The sequence below is a fragment of the Phoca vitulina genome, unplaced genomic scaffold, assembly GCF_004348235.1.
Source record: "Phoca vitulina isolate PV1807 unplaced genomic scaffold, GSC_HSeal_1.0 scaffold12, whole genome shotgun sequence".
In the NCBI taxonomy this organism is placed as follows: Eukaryota; Metazoa; Chordata; class Mammalia; order Carnivora; family Phocidae; genus Phoca; species Phoca vitulina.
The window spans coordinates 24966593-24987635 of NW_022589715.1; the positions used below are offsets into that span (position 1 = coordinate 24966593).

The 21043-nt window shown below is 52.7% G+C and overlaps 1 protein-coding gene across 15 annotated transcripts in view; it reads right to left on the reverse strand.

The window, feature by feature from the left end:
* Window positions 1-2371: 2371 nt before the first annotated feature.
* The window catches only part of DYSF (dysferlin), a 202959-nt gene continuing 184287 nt past the window's right edge, over window positions 2372-21043 (reverse strand). For all 15 annotated transcript variants that reach the window (XM_032410734.1, XM_032410730.1, XM_032410732.1 and 12 more), the window contains 8 exons: window positions 20439-20527; window positions 20090-20185; window positions 19560-19701; window positions 15314-15413; window positions 10759-10937; window positions 9241-9350; window positions 7889-8036; window positions 2372-4223 (listed from right to left, as the gene is read on the reverse strand). In XM_032410734.1, coding sequence (XP_032266625.1) covers window positions 4185-4223; window positions 7889-8036; window positions 9241-9350; window positions 10759-10937; window positions 15314-15413; window positions 19560-19701; window positions 20090-20185; window positions 20439-20527 — 903 coding nt within the window. In that variant the 3' untranslated portion in view covers window positions 2372-4184. The remainder of the gene's footprint in view (window positions 4224-7888; window positions 8037-9240; window positions 9351-10758; window positions 10938-15313; window positions 15414-19559; window positions 19702-20089; window positions 20186-20438; window positions 20528-21043) is intronic.

Genomic DNA, 21043 nt, shown 5'->3' on the forward strand with positions numbered 1-21043 from the left:
ATCGGGCTCCCTGCTCGGCAGGGAGCCTGCTTCTCCCTCTGACCCTAACCCCTCTCATGTGCTCTCTCTCTCTCGCATTCTCTCTCTCTCAAATGAATAAATAAAAAAAAAATCTTAAAATAAATAAATAAATAAATAAATAAAGAGAACTTTCCATGAAATGCTCAGTAAAGTCCCTTCTGTGAAGGAAGCAGACATCTCATTAAGAACTGTGATGCGATTTCAGCCCTGGAGGCGCAGACTGAGGGTGGGGGGAGGCCGAGAGAATCAAGTCCCCCGGTTTTCCGCGGTGGCTGCTCGCACCAGAGCCCATCAGGGGAAACACCCCAGAGGAAGGGCCTGGCGGCGACCTGAGTGATGGGCAGAGGCCGGGTCTGCCCAGGGTTCAGCTCCGCAGAGCACAGGGAGAGACAGCAAATGGCACGAGAAAGGCAAGCAAGGCGTGGCCTCTGGAGGAGCCCTGTGCCAGGATGGTTGACCTCCCGCCTGAGGACGGTGGAGACCCAGGCCGGGTTCAGTTCCACTGCTTGTGGACAACGGGTCAGGGAGCGGAGAGGAGGAGGACTGAAGGAACGATACTTGGGTTTCCACGAGGCCGGTGCTGGTGGTCTGACTGCAAGGGCAAGTGGTGGGAATGGGACGAGAAGGAGATGGGTTCAGGGAGACTCGAGAGCCAGAATCTGGCATCTGGTGGTGTCTTGGATAAGGGGGAAGAGGAAGTAAGGCTCATGGATGCCTCCCACACATCCAGTGCCAGGGACCGAGGGTACGGAGGGAAGAGCAGAGCAGGAGCTGTTTCCGTGGGGCGGAGGACGGAGATGATGAGTGGGAGGACGTGTCGAGCTTGCGGTGCCTGTGAATTACCCCTGGGAGAGACCGCGTGGGGAAGACGGTGGATGACGTGGCTACAGCGCGGAGCGGAAAGGGGGCGAGATGTAATCGAGATGTGGCAATCGAAGCCACAGGGACACATGAGGTTGCTCAGGAGGCGTGCAGTGGAAGAAGAACAGGGGGCCGGGGCGAGAGCTTGGGGAACACTGTAGACCGACAGAGGATGGCTCGAAAGAGAGGAGGAAAGGCGGACCGCTGCGAGGTCATGGAAGCCAACGACTGAAAGCGTATCACGAAGCAGAGGAACATCCGGTGCCACCGGCTGCTGCTGAGAGGCTGGAAGGGCAAGTGGTGAGAGCTTTAACAACCGGGGCAAGACGGGGCGCCGGTGTGAATGAGAAAAAGGAGCCCCTCCCTCAAGGTAGTTTACGTCTATGAGAAAACTATTGTAACACACTGATTTTATTGGAACAAAACACTTTACTGCCATCTGTAGGAAAATTGTTACAATAAATAATAAACGCATGACGTCTTAGATGTGGTCTTGTACAGGGGAGCCCTGGTTATTGGCAGTGCAGTAAAAGAGTGCTCAGCAGAGCACAGAATTTACCAGTGAGCACGCTGCGAGCTGTGGGTAGCACACTACACAATCAAAGATGGCTTAAACAGTAAGGAATTTATTTAAAAAATAATAATAATACTAAGGAATTTATGACCCCGTGTAACAAGACAACCAGAAGTTGGGACAGCTCCAGAGTGGGTTCTTTCTCGACAGCTTCATGGAGAACCAGGTCCTTGCCATCCTCTCTGTGTGCTGGCTTTCTTCCTCAAGCTTGTCCCCTCATGATCACAAGATGCCTGCCATAGCTCCGGTCATTACATGTTTCCACAAACAAGATTCAAAGGCAGAAGATGACGATGTGCCTCCTTGCGTGTCCTTTGTTATTGGACATAAAGTTTCCTAGCAACTTTCCCAGCTGCTTCCCAACCCCCCACCCCCCCCACCCCCCACCCGTAACCACCACCACCACCTTCCCCTCAGGTCTCACTGATCATAAACGAGTCACCTGCGTCTCCCTAAACCAAATCACAGGCATCACCGTGATTGGTTTGATCTAAGAAGACATCTCCCCCTGGGGCAGGGGCGGGGCTTCTCTCTGGGCACTTGGCCGTGGTGAAAGCTGAACAGCCCCAGGATCCTTTCAGCAAGGAGGAAGAGAGAAGAGTCTGCCGCAGGCATAGAATCAGACCACAGTGGGTGGAGGAGTGAGGGTGGTGTGAACAGGGAGACACAAATGCAGACGATGCTTTCTAGAACTTTGTGAAGGGAGGAGAGACACCATCACCAGGGAGACACGGAGGACAGGAAGGGTATTGTGACTGTGCACTAAATCTGTCTGGACTCTCTTGTCTGAAACTGACTTCATGCATGGTACCAGCAGTCATAAAGCCAGACAACTGAGATTTATCCCAGTTGGAAGCATCTCCTATCGCACCCCACCCCATTCCCAGCCCTAGCCAATCGCTCCCCTGGGGCCCATCAAGTCTAATTTTCAGTATCTCTAGAATCCACTATCTCTATGCCAGAGTTTCTCAATAGCAACAGGAACAGTGTTTTGGACTAGATAGTTAATTGGGGAAGGCAGGGGCTGTTCTATGCCTTGAAGGATGTTTAGCAGCCGCTGGATGCCAGGAGCACCCTCACCAGCACCCCCCCTCCAGCCAGGACAATCAAAGACATCTCGGGGCACGGCCAAGTAGGCCTTGAGGGGTACAGCTGCCCCTGGTTGAGAACCACTGCCCGGGGCCCACACAGAAATTCTTATAGATATTTGAACTCATTTCTGGCTTTGGCCAGTCTTCACATACTCTGTTCCCTCTATTTTCTGTCCCACTCTCTGCCCTTGACCCTGTTACCCCTGCTCATCCAGCACTGCATTGTAATTGCCTATCTATCTATCTTCCTCTTCCACTCAGTGGTGAGATGTGGGAGGGCAGGAACCATCTTTAAAAACCAATGTTTATCTTGATCAACATTGTATCTCTAGAGCCTAGCACTTTGCCTGGTACACACACACACACACATTTCTTTAACGAATGAAGGAATGAAAAGCATGAATGAATTAATGAAGGAATGACTCCTGCCCTGCCTTTCAGATCTTCCCCAGCTGGATATTGAGGGCCACTTCCATCTAGAACCTCTCCCGAAGAGAAAATCACTCTGTGAAGCATGGTTCACCCAAAAGGGTCCAGGCCATCAGCCCTGTGCCATTCACCCCAGTCTGCCAATCAGGTGAGACAAGGCAGGGCCGCAGTCTGGGTCCCAGAGTGCAGGGAAGAGCCAAGTGCCCTGGAAGGATCACGCTGAGGCCTTGGGGCCTGGGCCAGGGGAGCAGGCTCACAGCGGGAAATAGGAGAAGCCCTCCTGGGGAACAGGAGAGGAGGCGGCCAGCGCTGTGCTCCAGAGTTCCAGCCCCTCAGGCGAGAGAAGCAGAGGCCTCTGTTTTGGAAACACGATGTTTTCACGCTCTTTGCTTTTTCTCTAAGTACGTTCCTGCTGCCCCCGTAGATTAAGCCTGATTCCTGCAGGAGAAGACAGACCCACAGCTAATGCTAAGCTTCAGACCACAAGAAAATGGTGTGTTTGTGCAGACCAGATCTTTAAGCAGGGTAAGGAAGCAGAGTGACAGAGTGACGGAGTCACAAGAAATCCCAAAATTGTGGGGTGGGGGATAAGGTCACAGCCAAAGGTCCAGCAGCCCTCCCTGCCTGGAGAGTTCCTGGCCCAACCCTTTCCATGGTGCTCCACTTGGATAAAGTGGACCGTCTTCCTGGGCGTGGTCAAAGAAAGCAGAAGGTACAGTAACCGCCCGCCTGGGAAAGGAAGCCTGGGAAAGGAAGAGGAGAAGCCTCAGTGAGGAGGGGGAGGGAGGAGGGGAATGTTCTCCAGGACCAGACACCAAACCTCAAAGCCCACGCACCCCGACCGGTCTTGTCAAAGGATAAAGTTCCACTCAGAATGCCGAGCCGGAGATGGCCCCCGCCCGACTCACAGCCCAGCGAGCCAGACACAGCTGTCCTCTACACAACCCCACGTCACTCAGGCACTACGGGGACACACACACCAACATGGCCCTGTGGTTCAAACTGTTTTATACTGAAATACATATGGGCTGATCCAAAAAGGGTTGGGTCGGGGGCAAAAGAAATGATGAAACAAGGGTGATCCCAGGACTCAATGTCACCAGCTCTTGGAGCATGTGCCAGTCTGTCTGCTGGCTGGTGAGGCCTGGAGGTCCGGAGGAGCTCAGCTAAGCTGGGTGGAGAAGGCAGCCAGTCATGGGCCAGAGTCCTCAGCTGAAGGGCTTCACCAGCTTCATGGCAGCATAGTTCTGGAGGGAGGGAAGAGGCAGGGACACATGATGAGAGCTGCCAGGGGGGCGAGAGCTAGGAAAGGAGGCTCACCTACTCAACCACCTGCCTCCACCTTACCTGCACCACCCCCCACACCACACTCAGCTCAACACCCCACTTCCCGGGGCTCTCGCTAACCACACAAGCCCACACCCTCCTGAAACTCTGCTTGCACCCTCCAACCTGGGGCCACGGTGCCTGAGTGGCTCAGTCTTCTCCCCTACCGACCCAAGGCCCACTTCCGTGCTCCAGCCACCTGCCAAGAGGACTCTGATCATCCAGGGCCTGGTCAGGGGCAGGCCTGTCCTGCCCTCTTCCATCAGACAGGTGGCCTGAAGGCATGGCCATGATTCTCCCCAGCCCCTCCCATATACCCCCGTATGGGAACCCACATGGGTTCATTGGCCACCACACTCCCATCCAGCCAACAGACAGAGAAGGCTGAGGGGAGGGGTGAATGGGGATGACCTACCATGCAGGTCAGCCCCAGAGATGGGTCACCCCTGATTAAGCCCTGCCTACTGCAGGACTGACAGGAATCTCCCCTCCCCACTCCCCCCCCCCCCCCCAGAAAACCCATGAAAACACATACAACACAACACAAGGCTCCTAATTGGGACAGTATGTTCCCCAGCGCCGGCCCGGGAAAGCCAACTCTGGAAACAAAGCGCTGCTCCTTCCCCGCCAGATCGCCTCCTGCCTCCCCACGCTGGCCCTGCTCCCGGCTGGCTCTTGGGGGGAGCTGGGAGGAATCAGACAGGCTGCCCTCCATGTCCCCCTCCCAGGGCAATTTCCAAGAGGGTGGGAAGTTAGGCCAACTGGAGGGGAGCAGCCCTGGCTTTGGGCCCCTCTCTTTCAGACCCTCGGCCCCCAAGGCCTAAAAGCCAGGTGAGGGTCTAGGACCCACCAGTTAATCGGGCAACTTGGCTGGAGGGGAGCAGGATTTGCCTAGGTAGTAGCAAAGACCTATAAATAAACAAGGTCTGCAGCCTCAGGCCTATGCTGCCCCTCTAGCCCTGGCCCCCCTCACCTAGGATCTGGCTCTCACAGCACCTCTGGGAGAGGGAAGGCAGAGTTGGTAGTTTAAAGAGGACAATTTCCAGCAGGACTCAAGGAGAGTGATGCCGCAGCTGGGGGACAAGACAGGGGAGGGGCTCTGAGCAGGGCTATTGGTCTAAGTGCTCCTCTGTTCCTGCCCACAGGGCCTGGGGCTAAGGCTGCCCAGAGGGGAGGAAGGACAGCCAGCTGGCAGTGACTGGAAATCTTCCCCTCTCTCTCCTGGCCAGGGAGCAGGCCCTCCTTCCCCGGGCCCCTGAAGGCCTGGCCTGCTACCCCAGTGCCTGGCAGGGCAGGGCCCAGCTGGCCAGGAGCTGGAGCTAGTCACAGAATGGGCAGTGGTGACACTTGGGACCCGCCCCTGCCCTCTCCTTAGCTCTTCAGGAGAAGGCTGGTTTGATGTCCAGCACCTGCAGGGAAGGCAAAAGAGCTCCCCTAACCACAGTGCTAGTCCCAGCGGGTCCCAGACCCCTCCTCATGTGGGCGGGAGAGCCTCTCCAAGGTCACAGAGGAAGTCACTGGCAGAGCCCGGGCCTAGCCGACACCTGACTCCAAGCACAGAGCTCCGTCCTGCACAGCGGCGATTCGCAAACCTCAATGTGCCCAGTGCAGATTCTCCTCCGCAGACCTAGGGCCAGACCAGGACTCTGCATTTCTAACCAGCCCCCTGCTGCTGCCCCACAGACCACCTCCCTGAGGAGCAAGGGTCTGTGCCAGCTCTCCTCTCCCTAAACTCCCCCGGCCCGGGCCTCGGGACGGAGCACTGAACAGTACCCTGGCCCTCATTCACCCGCTTCGCTGTGTCTCCCGGGAACCACGCTCCCCAGTGGCACAGAGAGCTCATCACCCTCATCCCCATCACACTCCCTCACCTCCCAGACACATACTCTGTGCTTAATGAAGCCCTCGCCTGAACTGAGTGGCAGCCAGATATACCCAAAATGAGAGGACGAGAGCCTGAGGACAGGCTGGAGAGGGGAACCATGCCTCCCCGACTAGGCAACCCAGGCCTGCCCCGCTGCGGGGAGACACGGAGCCCGAGTCTGGATGCCAGGCTGCCACATGGCATGTGCGCTTCCATGGGCCCGTATCGGTGATTTTGTGATTTTGTCTTCCTTTGCTTCAAGAGAGCCCCCCCAAGCTGCACATGTTGCAGGTAGGTCCCTACCACCTGGACCCTCCCCAGCCCGCAGCCAGAGTTAGCCAGTTAGCCGTGACTCTTCCCGGAACACGTTTCAGCATGGCGCTCCAAGTGACCACAGCCGGCTTAGAGGGCCTGGCTGCAGCCGGACACATCAGCCATCCTGCCTCTAGACCCTCCTTTGTCACTTATGGTCCAGAGAGTGGCTGGGGCCTGGACGGCCCGGCCAGACAATCTCCCTGCTATTCCTCACAGTCCATGATGTGAGGGACTGAAGGGGAGGGCTTTGGGGTTTTAACTGCAGGAGATGCGCGCTGCTCATATAAGTCCTCGCCGGCCACAGTGGGAGAGAGCTCTCCATCCTCCTTCTCCTCCTGGAGGATTCACAAAGCAAAGAGCACACAGACCCGTAATTGCAATTCCCAGAGCAGACTGCCCGCTGTGGGGACCGTGCTCTTGGGCGGCAGCCTGGTGCTGAGCAGGACCGAGGCCCACGGAGGCCGGAACCCAGGACCAGGAGCTGTGCAGATTGCTGTGCGGCCCTGAGCCAGCCCCTTCCCTTCACTGAGCGTCCATTTCTTTGCCATTAGAAACCAGGTGACATGGGGTTGATCATGCCATTCTCTCTACTTTTATATCAATTTGAAATTCGCATATGAGAAAGTTTTTTAAAGATTTAAAGAACATTAAAAATCAGGAATCAGCCTGGGAACACTTCAAGGTCTGAAGTTCCAGAGACACGGTGGGGTGGGGGCTGGAGCATCGTTGGGGCTCCCTGATGAGCTGTGAGGGCCGGGGAAGCACAGACAGGGAACAGAGGCCCTGTTACTCCTCCCTGGGAGGGGCCCAGTGGAGCGGGGATGGGGGGGTTGAAGCAACCCTCGATAGAGTGGCCCCCCGAGGCTCCTTCCCCGGGCATCAGCTGGCTTCCTACCAGCACCACCAACGTGCCCTGGTGAGAGGCTCCTGGGCCCACCTCCTGCCCGCCCACACCGTCCCCCATACCCACCCCACTGCAGGAGGCAGGACACGCCCCATCAAGGTCCTCAGGCAATCACTGAGAGACCCTCTCCCAGCACCAGGACATCCCTTCCTCTGGACCTCAGCAGGTGCCATTCTTATAAACAGGGGGCCTTCCCCTCTGCTCTGCCATCCACACCTACCTTTCCCTTCCAGACCGACTTCCACATGCTCCTTCAAGAAGGTTCCCCTGCCCACCCCTGCCCAAGGGGCCTCACCTTCTGCCAATGTGGATTACAGAGTCTAGGGGCTTGCTGAGGACAGCTATGTCTCTCTGTTGAAGGCAAAAACTCAGCCGCCCCCTGCCCCCTGGACGAGGAGTAGGACTTCGTCCCAAGGGCAGGGCTTTGTCTCTACCACACTGGGGACTCTCCAGAGTAGGGGCTCCATCTCCCTCATCAGACCAGGGGCTCCTCCAAGACTCACCGGGAAGGAATAGAGGAAGATGCCCAAGAACAGCAGTAGGATGAAGAGAATGATGAAGAGGATGATGGCGCACCGGAAACGCCGCCACAGGATGAACTTCATAGTCTTGTACGGAGAGGTGAACCAGAGGAAGGAGGTGTCAGGGCGCCTGAAAGTGAGACCCCAGAGCTCAGCAGGGCACCCCTTACCCGGGCTGCCTTCTCCAAACCCTGCTCCCAAACCGCCCCGGCCCTCCACAGTGGGCCCCAGGAGCCCCAGCCCTCGTCCTCTGCATTCCCTTGTCCTCTGAGCCTCTGCCGCAGCGTGAGCCTTGCCTGTGCTGTCCTCCTCCTCTCGGTGCCGCGAAGCCCTAGGCACCCTCCGAGACCCGGTTCTCAGCCACCAGCTCCCCTTCCTGACCCAGAACTTAATCACAGACTAGCGATGTGGGAGCTGGGCAGAGGCTCGAGAGGCTGCCATATGAGGTGAGCTACGGCCCCCTGAGCCCCAGCTAAGCCAAACCACCTGCCTAGATGCACAGGGCTGCTCCATGGTCAGGGAAGGATGGTGGGAAGTGAGCCCGGAAAGCTGATTGTCTCTCACTCACAGCTGAGAACCTCAAAATCTTCCCCTAGCTCATCTGCCAACTCAAAGAGCATGCAGGGTGTCGTGTCTCAATAATGGCTGTTTTAACACCGGAGTGCACGTCACTGGGTGTACTGGGTCTCTCTTGTCTTTGCACCCAGATCCCAACATCCTTGGGCAGGGACGCCTCTCACAGCTCCTGCCCCAGTAACTGCCCTCAAGGCCTCAACATCCACTGGATTGGTCTATATCTTTCAGGGGCCTAGGAGGTAGGGAAGACAGGGATTCATGGATGGCCAAATTACGGCTGGAAGGCCATTTGAAAGCCATATGGACACCGCAGGTGAGCCACAGAGGGCGGCTTGGTCGAGGTAAAAACCTTCACTGGGCTCCAGAGCCAACCAGAACAGGTGTGAGAATTCCAGCTTCACTTTCCCAGCGGAATGACCTTATTTAACTTTGCTGACATTGTTTCCTCATCTGTAAAATGGGGATAATAACAACCAGCAGGGAAGGTTCCATACCATGACATATATATGGCACATGACCATGCGCTCGGCACACAACCAACACCGACCCAACAGCCCCTGCTTCTCAAATTTAGCTGAGGAGTGTTCCCCATCATGATGCTGGTCATCTGACCCTACCTTACCATGTGGCTTCGGACAAGTCACATCCCCCTCTGAGTCATGTGGGCCTTGTGACCTCTGCATGGCTATGCAATGGGTGCCTCCTGGACCACCCCTCCCAGCCCCCTGGGCATCAGGGGTCAAGGGCTGGGCACTAACCTTGGGTCCTCAAGCTTGGGGTTCATGTTGGGTTCATCCCGGCCCTGGCCAGCAGGCCGCTCCTCATGCTCACTCTCTGCTACGATCTCCAAGGTCATTTCCAGCTTGCCCTGAGGGGACAGAGGGGACCTGGTCAGGTGCACAAAGGCTCTGCCCCGTGGCTTGGAGAGGAATCTGGCCAGAACAGACATGAGAGCCACTTTATTATTTTTTTTAAAGATATAGGGTCGTTCAATCACAAAAGCACTACTGCTCCTTGTAGACCATTTAGAAGCTACAGAAATGTCTAAGGGAGAACATCAGCCACACTTCTACTATGTAGAGATGAGCACCATTCATATTTTTATGTACTAGAGCTATTTTCCTCTGCAAGTATATGCAATATGTCACTGTGTCTATATCATTCTAGAGCTTCCTTCTTTCACTTAGAAGTATTTTATGTTTCACTATACAATTATATATTCTTTAAAGTTTGCTTTTTAATGGCTGTAAAATGTTCTATGGGATGGTTGACCATAATTTATTTAGTAAAACACTTATTTTGGTTCATTTAGGTTGTTTCCAACTCTTTGATGTTATAAACAATGCTGCAAAAAAACACCCCAGAGACTACATTTTTAATTGCGTCTGTTTATTTCTTTAGGAGAGATTTTTAAAAGTGGGATGACAGAGTCCAAGGGCATAAATATTGTTAAATCCCTGGCTATATATTACCAAATTGCTTCCCTAAATGGTAAAACCATTAGCCCTCCCAGCAGAAGTAAATGAGGGGTCTGCCTCTGAGTCTTCACCAGCAATGAGCATTTAGGTTTTTTTTTTTTAATGTCTAATTTAATAGGAAAAATGTTTCCACATTTAAAATGATTCCTTTAATTACTAGGGGGAATGAACCTTTTTAAATGTTTAACGGCCATTTGTACTTCTTTTGTGTATTATCTATGCATGTCCTTTGCTGGTTTTTCTTTTGAGGTGCTAGTATTTCTTAATAAGTGTTAAAATTCCTTCTACAAGGGTATTTTATTTCAAGATCCACTTTAGGGGCTGGCCGGCCACCTGCGGGTTCTCAGTAAACTGTCCAGGATTCACTTCCTCTCCAGAGGAAGGAAGGACAGTTCTGCACGGTGTCATGGTACCCCTGAGCAGACCTCTGGGCCAGGACAGCACTAAAAGGATGGTCCCTGAAAAGATCCTGCTCCAATGGGAGAGGCACTCCCCGGTCCTCCATTGGAAGCCCTGCCCAGAGGGGAGCTCAGGACACAGATCCCTGGAGGCCAAGTAGGAGAGCATAAATTACACAGGGCCTGAGGGAGGTAAGGCTATCTTTCCATTTAAATAGGCTTCCTGGGATGCAAGCCTCAAGGAGCCAGAAGGCTGGGAACTGGAAGAGAACCATGACAGTACCTTGGAAGACAGGGAGAGGCAGGGCAGGAGAGAAGGAGGGCGCCAGATTTGTGCCCAGTGATTTCTAAGGAAGAAGCTAGTCTGGCGCCTGCACCAGGCTGGAGGGAGCCCACTTACCGCCAGGATCTTCTTCTCACCCTCTTCTGCCATGCAGGGCCACCAGCCTTTCATTGTTTTCTGTTCAAAAAGGGACACGAACCACTCCGGGTGGAGAGTGTCATCCAGCTGGTCCAAGGAGCACTTCTCGGCTGTCTTGGCAGGCTTGGGCATGCGGTTGAGATCCAACTGCAAGGAGCCTGCAGCAGAGAGGGGTTCTTTGGCTGAGGGTTTCTCAATTCCTGCCAGCCTGGGGCTACCCTGGGACTGGACAGTTTCAAGAAAAACTGTCACCTCCTCCTCTTGGATCTATGCGCTTAGCCACGGGTCAAATCCCACAAACTCTTCATTTCCCCCACCCATCACCCCTCGTTCCACACAGCTGCCCATCCAACTCCTCACGCATCCATATGCTCAATAATCTACTCTTACTCGTTCACCCTTCACGGAGCTTCCCACGTACTCAACTTCAGTTTACGTTGTACAAATCCATTCATTCACCCATTGTCTACATCCATCCTTCCATCCATCCATTTTTTAAATTGCTTTTATTGTGGTAAAATATATATAACATAAAATTTGTCACTTTAACCATTTTTAAATGCATAATCGAATGGCGTTAATTACATTCACAACATCATACAACGAATCACCACTACCTATTTCCAAAACTTTTCATCCCCCCAAACAGAAACTCTGTACCCATTAAGCAATAACTCCCCTTTCCCCCCTCCTCTCAGTCCCTGAGATACTCTAATCTCCTTTCTGTCTCTACAAATTTGCCTATTCTAGATATTCCATAGAGGTGGCATCATAAAATATTTGTCCTTTTGTGTCTGGCTTATTTCACGTGGCACGCTTCCCAGGTTCATCCATGTTGAAGTACATATTAGTGCTTCATTCCTTTTTATAGCTGAATGCTATTCCATGGGATGGATAGACCACATTTTGTTTATCCATTCATCTGTCGATGGGACACTTGAGTTGTGTCCACCTTTTGACTAATGTGAATCATGCTGCAGTGAACACTGGTGTGCAAGTGTCTCAGTCTCAGTTTTCAATTCTTTTGGGTACAGGAATAGAATTGCTAGGTCATCTGGTAATTTCTGTATTGGTTTTTTTTTGAGGACCTGCCAAACTGTTTTCCACAGCAGCTGTACCATTTTACATTCACACCAGCATGTCTGAGGCTTTCCAATTTCTCCACATCCTCTCTAACACTTGTTGTTTTCTGTTTTCTGCGTTTTTTTTTTTTTAGAGCCATCCTAATACACGTGAAGTCGTATCTCACTGTGATTCATCCGGCCATTTTTCCATCTGCCCGCCTAGTTCTCCAAGCAGCCATCTTTCTATACTATTTATCTACTCATCCATTTAATCCATCATCTCCCTGTAATATAGCTCCATCTACATGGTTGGACCATATGAAAATGGTATTCAACTCTCTTTGACCTATAAAAACAGCAATTTCATGTGGTTTCACCTAATCCAATCACAACAACATGATGAAGTCAATGCGATTGGAGCATAACTTGCTGAAGGGATTACATGAGAGAGATAAATCTAAAAAATGTTTTCTGAGGCCAAATTAAAGAAATTCTTGAATACCATGCAAAAGAGATTAGATTTTTTTCAGTGTGGAATGCTCAGTTACTGTAAGTATCCACCAATGGGATCTATTTTTCTAGTTTTCTTTCTTTCCACTCATCCATTTATTCCTCCACTTACCCATCTGCTGTGATCTATCTCCGTCCCTCCATAGCTGCCATTTGTGGAGAACTTCACCTATCCATTAATCAGGCTATTATTCTATCCATCCATTTGTTCAATTCTGTATGAGCGTTCATCTATCTATCCACCCGCCCACATGTCTCTCCATCCCTCAAGTGTAGATGAGTGTTTATTTCCCATTTTAAATATGGTCCTAATATAACATTAAGAAAAATCAGGATATTAAACCATATATGTGTGTGTGTGTGTGTGTGTGTATACACAAAATTATCCCAGTATGATCTACATAAAAGACTGTAAGGAAACATTGTATAATCTCTGGATTGGCAAGATGATAGATCTTATTTATTACTTTTAAAGTAATAAATATTTTAAAAAAGCAAAATATGTCATTAAAAACACATTATGAAGAAGAAAAAAGAAACCTTATGAAGTTAAAAGTAGTTTTAATGGTTTTATTTTTATTTTCAAAAACAAAAGATGAGCCCATTTTGCTTTTTTTTGAACAGTTTTCTCATTCAGTAAAAATGCAGCTTTCTTCATTTTTCTTTTTAAAATTAATTTTCTGAAGTCTCACCTCATAAAGAAAATGTTGATAGAATGATGCCAAAAAAAAAACTGTTAAGTCTGTAAGCAAAAAAAGACTCCATAAAAAAATTAAAAAGCAGTTGAAAAAATTGGAGGAATTATTTGTAATGTGTCCTTACTAGGCAAAGAGCTCTGAAAATCAAAAATCAAAGACGAACAAGATGAACAAAACCATGAAAATAAAATCCCACCAATAATACGGAAATAAGTATATTTTCAAAGTTCCACCTCACAAGTAATGAAGAGATGCAAACAAAAATTAAAATGAGGTGTCAGATAGGCAATTTTAAAAAAAAAAGGTAACACTGGTAGCAAAAGTGATACAAAAAGGGCACAGGTGGGAATAAAATGTAAATGTAAAAATGCAAAACCTTTCTAGAGAGCAACTGAACAAAATATTTCCAAAACCACGAAAATGTACAAAGACTCTAAAAATCTACTTACAGTTCAGGAAAGATATACACAAAGGATTCAGAGATGTGTGCCTAAGGGTATCACTCACATTGGAAGATCCAAAGATGAGCTGAGGACCCACCAAGAGAAGATTAGTTAGGCAGAATAGGGCCCAGCGACAGGCAGGAGTTAAGTATTATGATGCAGATATAAACGTGGGCAGGTAACTAGCAACACAAAGGATATGCTTGAAATATTAAGTTTTCCCCAAAAATCAGGATATAAAACATATGTGTGATAAAGTTCATTTTGCTATATATATGCCATATATGTAGGTATGATTATATATGTGTGTGAATACACATATAACATACATGTGTTTGCTTATATATGAAATTATACATGTGAACATAGGAGTGGAGATTATCTCTGGGTAGTGAAATTTTAACACATAAGCAAAGCGAGGCACTGTTGATCTATATTTTCCAATTTTCTACAGGGATTATGTATTGCAGGAGAATCAGTAAAATAACAAAAGTCCAATTGGATGCCATGATTTTGACAGCCTGCATCTTTTCCAGTGCCGTCCTCTGAATGTGGGTGACCAGGCGGGGAACTGCACGGGCGGGCTGACCTCCTCCTCATCCCTGCTGGAGTGGCTCCTCTGAACGGCCCCTGCAGGGGCCCAAGGGCTCAGCAAACACCAGCTCACCTTTCTGCAATCCAGGGCCAGCCAAGAAGGGCTCCAGTGTTCCATCCAGAGCCACCCTGCTCCCAAGTAGCAGAGTGGGCCAAGAATCAGGACTCCTGACGCCCCAGGCTGCCTTTCTCACGAGGTCCACTTTTTTTTAATTGAATTAAAACTCTCATCCCATAAAATGTACCAATTTAACCATTTCAAAGTATAAAACTCAGTGGCTTTTAGTATATTGAGAGTTGTGCCAGCACCAGTTCTATCTAATTCCAGAACATTGTCATCACTCCCAGAAGAAGCCCCATACCCATTAGCAGTCATTTTCACTCCCCTTCTCCCAATGCCTGGCAACCACCAGGCCACTTTCTGTCTCTGGATTTGCCTACTGCGGACAATTCATGTGAATGGAAGCATACAATCTTAGTCCTTTTGTGACTGGCTTCTTTCACTTAGCATGTTTCCAAGGTTCATCCACATTGTAGCATGGATCCGTATTTCCTTTCTTTCTGTGGCTGAATAATATCTAATCGTACAGCTAGACCACACTTTCTGGGGAACTCTCAGAGTTGTGACAGGGCTGTTACTCACAGTCCCACCTGCTGGCCCCGTACAACCATCCTCCTCGCCCCACATCTCACCCTGTCTTTACCACATCCTCCAGCCCAGCACTCCCTGCTCCCAGCTCGGGTTTCTGCACACTTCTCCCCCACCAGAATCCTGCCTGGGGACCTGGAGGATGGAGCCACAGTGGCTCGTTCACTCACCACTCAGACACAAGCGTGAGGACTGACGAGAGCCCCTCACTTACTGGGCCCGGCTGTCCAGTCTAGACAGGGGTGCAGGTGGGGGCATCCTGTCAAGGGTGAGGCCAGACAGTCGGCGACATTGAGCTCATGCTTGCCCCGCCTTTGACCTGTGCCTTCCTTTCTTCTTGACCTGACTGCTACCATCCATGTAGCCTGGCGTTCCATACCACCTCCACTGACAGGCCCTCAGGCACCCCTCTGTGTCCCAGACCATACTCAGCACCAGGGAGCAGTGACCCTGAGCTCCCTGAGGACGAAGAGTAGGACCACTCCTCCTGCCAGCCTTCCTAAGAACGGCACATGCACACACGCACACAAGGGGGGGCTCTGGGTCAACCCCCAGTGCGCCGGAAACAGTGCTCACCCAGAAAGTCATCAAAGGAGAACTTGTCGTTGTCCCAGATCTGAAATACCACTCGGGCTGGGATTTTGCTCTCAGTCTTGTCCAGCCTCCAGAAAGCATCCTGGCCCAGAGGAGGAAGCAGGGAAGCAAGATTAGAGGGGCTGGAAGGCTGCCCGGAGGAGGCAATGAATGGGACATCTCTTAGGGACTTGCCAGCACCAGGTCTTGGCAGGAAGATTGCTAAGATACCAACGGACAGTGTTCGAGGACCCAGGAAGGAACCATGCAGGCTGACTTCGCGTGACATAGCTCCCTGAAGCCTCCCAGTGCCATGGGCGGAGGTTTCATTCCCATTGTACAGATGATGAAGCAGAGACTTGGAGAAGTTAAGAATTTGCCCAAGATCTGGCAGCTAATAATAATAATATTAATCTGCACTTCCTCTGTTCTAGCTCTTTGCCACTCTGAGCTCATTTATCCTTCCAACAACCTATAAGGGAGATGTTGTCCTTAGAGCTGAGGAAGCCAGAGCAAGGAACCTGTCTGAGTCAGGCTGCTGAGAAGTGGTGAGCTGGGGTTCAAACCCAGGCAGGCCGTCAGGTTCCAGAGTCCCGCTCTCGCCTCTAAATCCTGCTTTGCCCCTGTGCTCTTGGGGAACGGGTAGGCCGGCTGGGAACCTGGGGGCCCCCACCCCACCCTAGCTGTCACCGGAAGGATCCCCCTGACACACTGCGGTAAGGGGCGACAGTAACTCCAGCTCCTTCCTTGCCACGGCCACCCACCCCATCTTTATCTCCAAGAGCTTGCCCTGGGGCAAATCAAAAGCCCCCAGTGCTGGGAAGTTCTCCACCCTCCTGCTCTCCCTACCCCGCCTCCCTGAGACCACTCAGCCTGGACCAGCATTATCATGGGCCTCTTCCCACAGAAGCCTCCTAGAGCAGCTGAGGGATAAGGACAGGCATGCTGCGGCCTGGGTTCAACCCCTGAATCCAGCCACACTCAACTCAAAGGACTGTCTGTGAGGCTTTTCCACTCATGCTTGTTCTCTGCCCTCAGCTGTAGCTTTTCCTGAGTGAGTGGTAAGGACAGGAACCATTATGACGATCCTGTAGACACTGGGGGCCAGATCCTGAGTGTGCCAGGTCACAGCAGGGGCCCACAACCAGTCTCAGGGGACAGACTCTACGGGGAGTCCGGGAGAACTGCTGATCACAGAGGGTTTGCCTGCCCCTGGGTGCCCTGTACCCGCAGCCTTGCTGCCCAGCCGGGGCTGTGCCTCTTGTCTGGCCACCCCCGGTCACGCAGACCCACAGAGCTCCTGGACCAAAAACCATGCCTTGTGAGGAACGGTCACCTTGCAAAGCACACACCACCGCAGCCTGGACCGCTGCCTGACTTGGCGAGGGGCTCGGGCCCCCAGCTGGCCCCCATCTGGTGCCTCCCCTCTTCCGGGCCCCAGCCCTCCTGCAGGTGCCTCCCTTCTCTGGCAGGGCTTTTATGGCCAGCTCCGCAGGCCCGCCTGCACAGGCCGCCAGCATCCTCCATTCCTCTGGCCGGCCCGGTTTATGGGCTCAGTAATGAGCCAGAGGTTCAAACGGCCCCTGGTGGGAGCAGCTGCGCTGGGGCTCCAGCCTGGGGAATGGCCCCCCAGGTCCCAGGCGCTCATTACGCTCCCGGTCTGGGCCCTTTTACTAGCTGTTTATTTGCAGGGTGGGTGCCTGACGCGCAGGCAGGCCCCAGTGGGTGTGCTGGCCTCCAGGTGGGGAGCCAGGCCGGGGCAACCAGCGGTGGTTCAAAGCAGCTGGATGAAAGGAGACCCTTGTGCTTTATGACAGTCTCGTCTGGTTAATGGGGTCCCCGGAGGGCCTGCCTGCCAGAGGCCCCGAACCCCTCGGCAGAAGGCTGGCTCTGCGGGCAGGACTGGGGAGCCCAGAGGCTGTGCGGTACCCCCGCACCATCTTACTCCCAGACTCAGTCCTTTGGCCCAGACCAGCTCATTGGTGCCCCACTGTGGGCACAGCTTCACCTGCCTCCTAGGCCCCTTCTCCCACAGAGGGACCCACTGGCTCTTCCTGGCTCAAGCCAGATCCTCCGTCACTCCCCTGGTTGACTTCAGAGCCTCCTCTTCCTCTTCTGACCTCCTCCACCCCTCCCTTCAGCTACCTTCTCCTGGACCATGGCACCCCACCGTATTCCACTGCCCCTGCCCCTCCCACGGGGCGCGGGGGGCCTTTCCTGGACTCCCTGACTCCTCTTCCTTCTCTCCCCTCCGCCCCCCCGCCCCCGCAGCCCTGCTGGGCTTCTCATTCTTCCCGGGCTAGCCCCAGCCTATGGGCTATTCCACGGTGGGCCAGCCTGATTCTCCTCTTCCTTGCCAGTGCTTATGGCGGAGAGATGGAACTCCTCCATTGCTAGAATGGAACCACCTCAGATTGTTAACCAGCAGCTCCAGCTGGGTCCTCAGCACTTCCGGCATCTCAGCTGACCTCAGCGTCACGACCAGCTCTCTCTCCCTCCCCCTGTGCCTTTTCCTCCCACTCTCTCCCCCTTCGCTCCCTCACTCAGCATAATGGCTTCTTCCAGCCTTTTCCATTTGTCTCAGTTCACCTGCCACAGTGCCAGGAGATTCTCTCTTCCTACTTTGTAGAAAAAACAGAGCCTCTGCTTCCTGTGCCTCCTCGCCCACATCCCCACGTGTCACAGTCAAGGGGGCAGTCCCGCCTCCCATTTAAGCAGGCCCCTCGGCATCTCTCAGCCTCGGTTTCCCATCCTTGTCCGGCGTGCCAAGCACAGAAGACAAGATGCCTGAGCCCTCCGGGCCCCATTCCCGGCCCCTACTCCCCCTCTGCCCACAGCAAAGAGATGCAGTGTGTGTTTGATTTGGAGCTCTTCCCCAACAAATGCAACATTTGCTTTGTTATGGAAACAACTCGTGATAGACAAATACACTGGGCAAATGCAAACAAGATTAAACCTACAAAGAGGCTAGGCTTTCCTTGACTGCACAGAACCCAAGGCTGTTGCTAAATTCTGCCTTCTGGCAGGCACTATGCGGCAATCCCTGGGTGAAAGCATGCATTTAACCTTGTTTAACCCTATTTTCTTTCATTTGATGGTTTTAGACTGTTCACTGGAACATTCTGGTTTCTCTAAAATGCAGAGGATCCTGTGTGTTGGGCTGGACAAGGGTCATGAGGGAAGGATGAAATGAAGAGAGCCAAGAAGACCTCGGCAGCGCCCAGGAAGTACGTTCTAGATTTCCCTTCTTGAAGCCACTCAACCATTCAGAAAAGAAGGCGTCGCAGAAGCTTGGCGGCTTTAAGCCTTGTGCTACCTCAGGAAGGAAATCGGAGCAGCAGAACCGAAATGCCAGAGAGGCATTCACTTTGTCCAGTAGAGAGCACCTCTGGGTGGGATGCAGGTGGACCGAAGCTCCAACAGAGGCACTCTCTGCCTCCAGCCAGCCCAGCTCTGAGGCCTCCCTGTGCTCTGGAGGCTCTCTCCAAGGGCAGGTGCAGCGCCACCAGGAAGGAGGCTGCCTGCCTCAGGCTCTGCCTACTGCAGGAGAGAAGAATTTACCATCCAGATGAGACCTCAATGAGGAGCTTCTGAGACACAGAGAGCTGAGGTCCCGGGACCCGCCTCCAACCCCTGGCTGTTGCACCGGGTCCCCCAGGGGCCTGCAGCTCGCAGTGAGGTCAGGGAGGGAGGAGGACACGGCTTCCGGCCTGGAAGGCCTGAGCTGCGCCCAGTAAGTGTCCAGCTTGGACAGTGACCACAGGCACCAGACACAGAAATGTGGGGAACGATGTCACACAAGGGACTTAGCTAAGCAACCCCAATCCTGTGGACAACCCATCCACAGGTGAGGCCAGCCCTCTGGAAAAGCTCTCCCTACGGGTTCTGGCCCCACTGCCCCTTCCATAGCCATGCTGGGTGTCCCTACGAATGTTCTTCCCACTCTGACCCTGCGACACTTCCTGCCGCTTGGTTTGTCTGGGGTTGGGAGGAAGGCAGTAATTAGGATCTGGACCGAGCTACAGATGGGGGCTGCGGCACCGGTGGGGGGTGGTTGGGGGGGGTAGCAATGCTAATGATGGCAGTAACAGTAGAGGCGGCAGACGTGGAGGCGGGGAGATGGGTAACAGGGCTATGGCCATGGGGATTCCAACATCCGGGGGCACTGGTGAGGTGTGACAATGGCAGGGCAGTGATACCTACAACAGAAAGCCCTGGGACTAGGCCACTGGGGATGGCACGCGCTCACCTTTTTAGAGACAGTGCAGACTTGCTCAGCAGGCAGGTAGTCAAAGGGGAAAATGAACCTCCAGTTAAAGTTGCCTTCGCCTCCCAGGGACCGATAATGCACATCCGTCTTTTGCTTGTGCTCTTCAAAGCCAACCATCCAACTAGACAACATTTTAGAGAACATGTCTAATTAAGGCTTCCACCACAATATGCACCCCCAACTTAGGCAAATGAGGAATTAAGAAGGTAAATGCACTTGGTAAAGGATAAAGCAAAAACAAAGTACCAATGTTTTAATTTTAAAACATTCTAACTTCTCTCTTGAGGGACATCCTCAAACCTTCTAAGTTCAACCCAAAGATTTGTATAGAAGAAATTGGTGGGAGAAGGACTCACCAAAGGCAGGGACCAGCCCCATAAGGCCCTCCTTCCTTTCTCCCTCCCTCCCTTCCCTACGCTGGAGCTCCCCCATTCCACCACCCCACCAGAAGGAGGGAGCAGGGCAACACCATGGGGCTGGAATAGGTGAGAAGGCAGATGCCTCCCTACCCTTTCACGTAAATATCACTCATCTTCTCCCCAGTGATGCTGAGGTCATCCAGGATCACGTCCTTTGTGTTCCAGATAATACCCCGCAGGAAAAACCTGTGGAGAAGAAGGGCTCAAGTCTACGTGGATTTCCCAGCAAAGGGTGGGCCATCTTTGACTGAGAAGCCAAGAGGCTGGCTCACCCAACAAGACCCCGATGCTTGCCTGGCTGGGCACTTAGCCAGGCCCACACAAGAGCAATGCCCTCTGGCCCGAGTGGCCCAAGAGTGACCTCCAGGTCCCACCCACAGCGAACTGCAACCATCCCGCCACTCTGCTCAGCTCCAAGCCTCTGACTGGGGTAAGTCACCTTCTGGCTCTCCGTGGGGTGATGTTGAAGGGAGGTCCAGGCCGCCCCAGGGCCTTGGGAAATAGGTCGATCCACATCTGCAGCTTCCCCTGGGGAGACATAACCCCGTTCTCTCCCCACCTTTTTCATTCCACCAACACCTATCCACCACCTGCTCTGTGCCACACAGGTGGGGCCCAGGACGAAGAACACCCAGGCCCTGCCCCAGAGAGCCCCCCCCCCCCGCCGAGAGCAGGTGCCCTACAGGGGACTCCAGGGCCAACTGCAGCAGTGAGCCCGCTGCCCCACAGGCTGATGACTTGAGCCCAGGCCTGGGGGGTGGGGGTCAGGGCAGGCTTTTCAGAGACGATGATATTTGAGCTGAGTCTCAGTGTGCCAGATGGACAAGGGGAGAAGGGCTTTTCCAACTGAGGGAATGGCATGTACAAGATTTTGGAGGGTCGGAGAACACGGTTTATTCAGAGGAGCTTCAGAGGATTTCCACGAGGAAGCACTCCACCTGCTACCCCTCGGCTCCCTCCCTCTCCGTAAGCTCCATACTATTTCTGTCCCCATCTCACAGAGAAAGCAGGGACTGAAGTCACTTCTCCAGGGCACATAGCTGG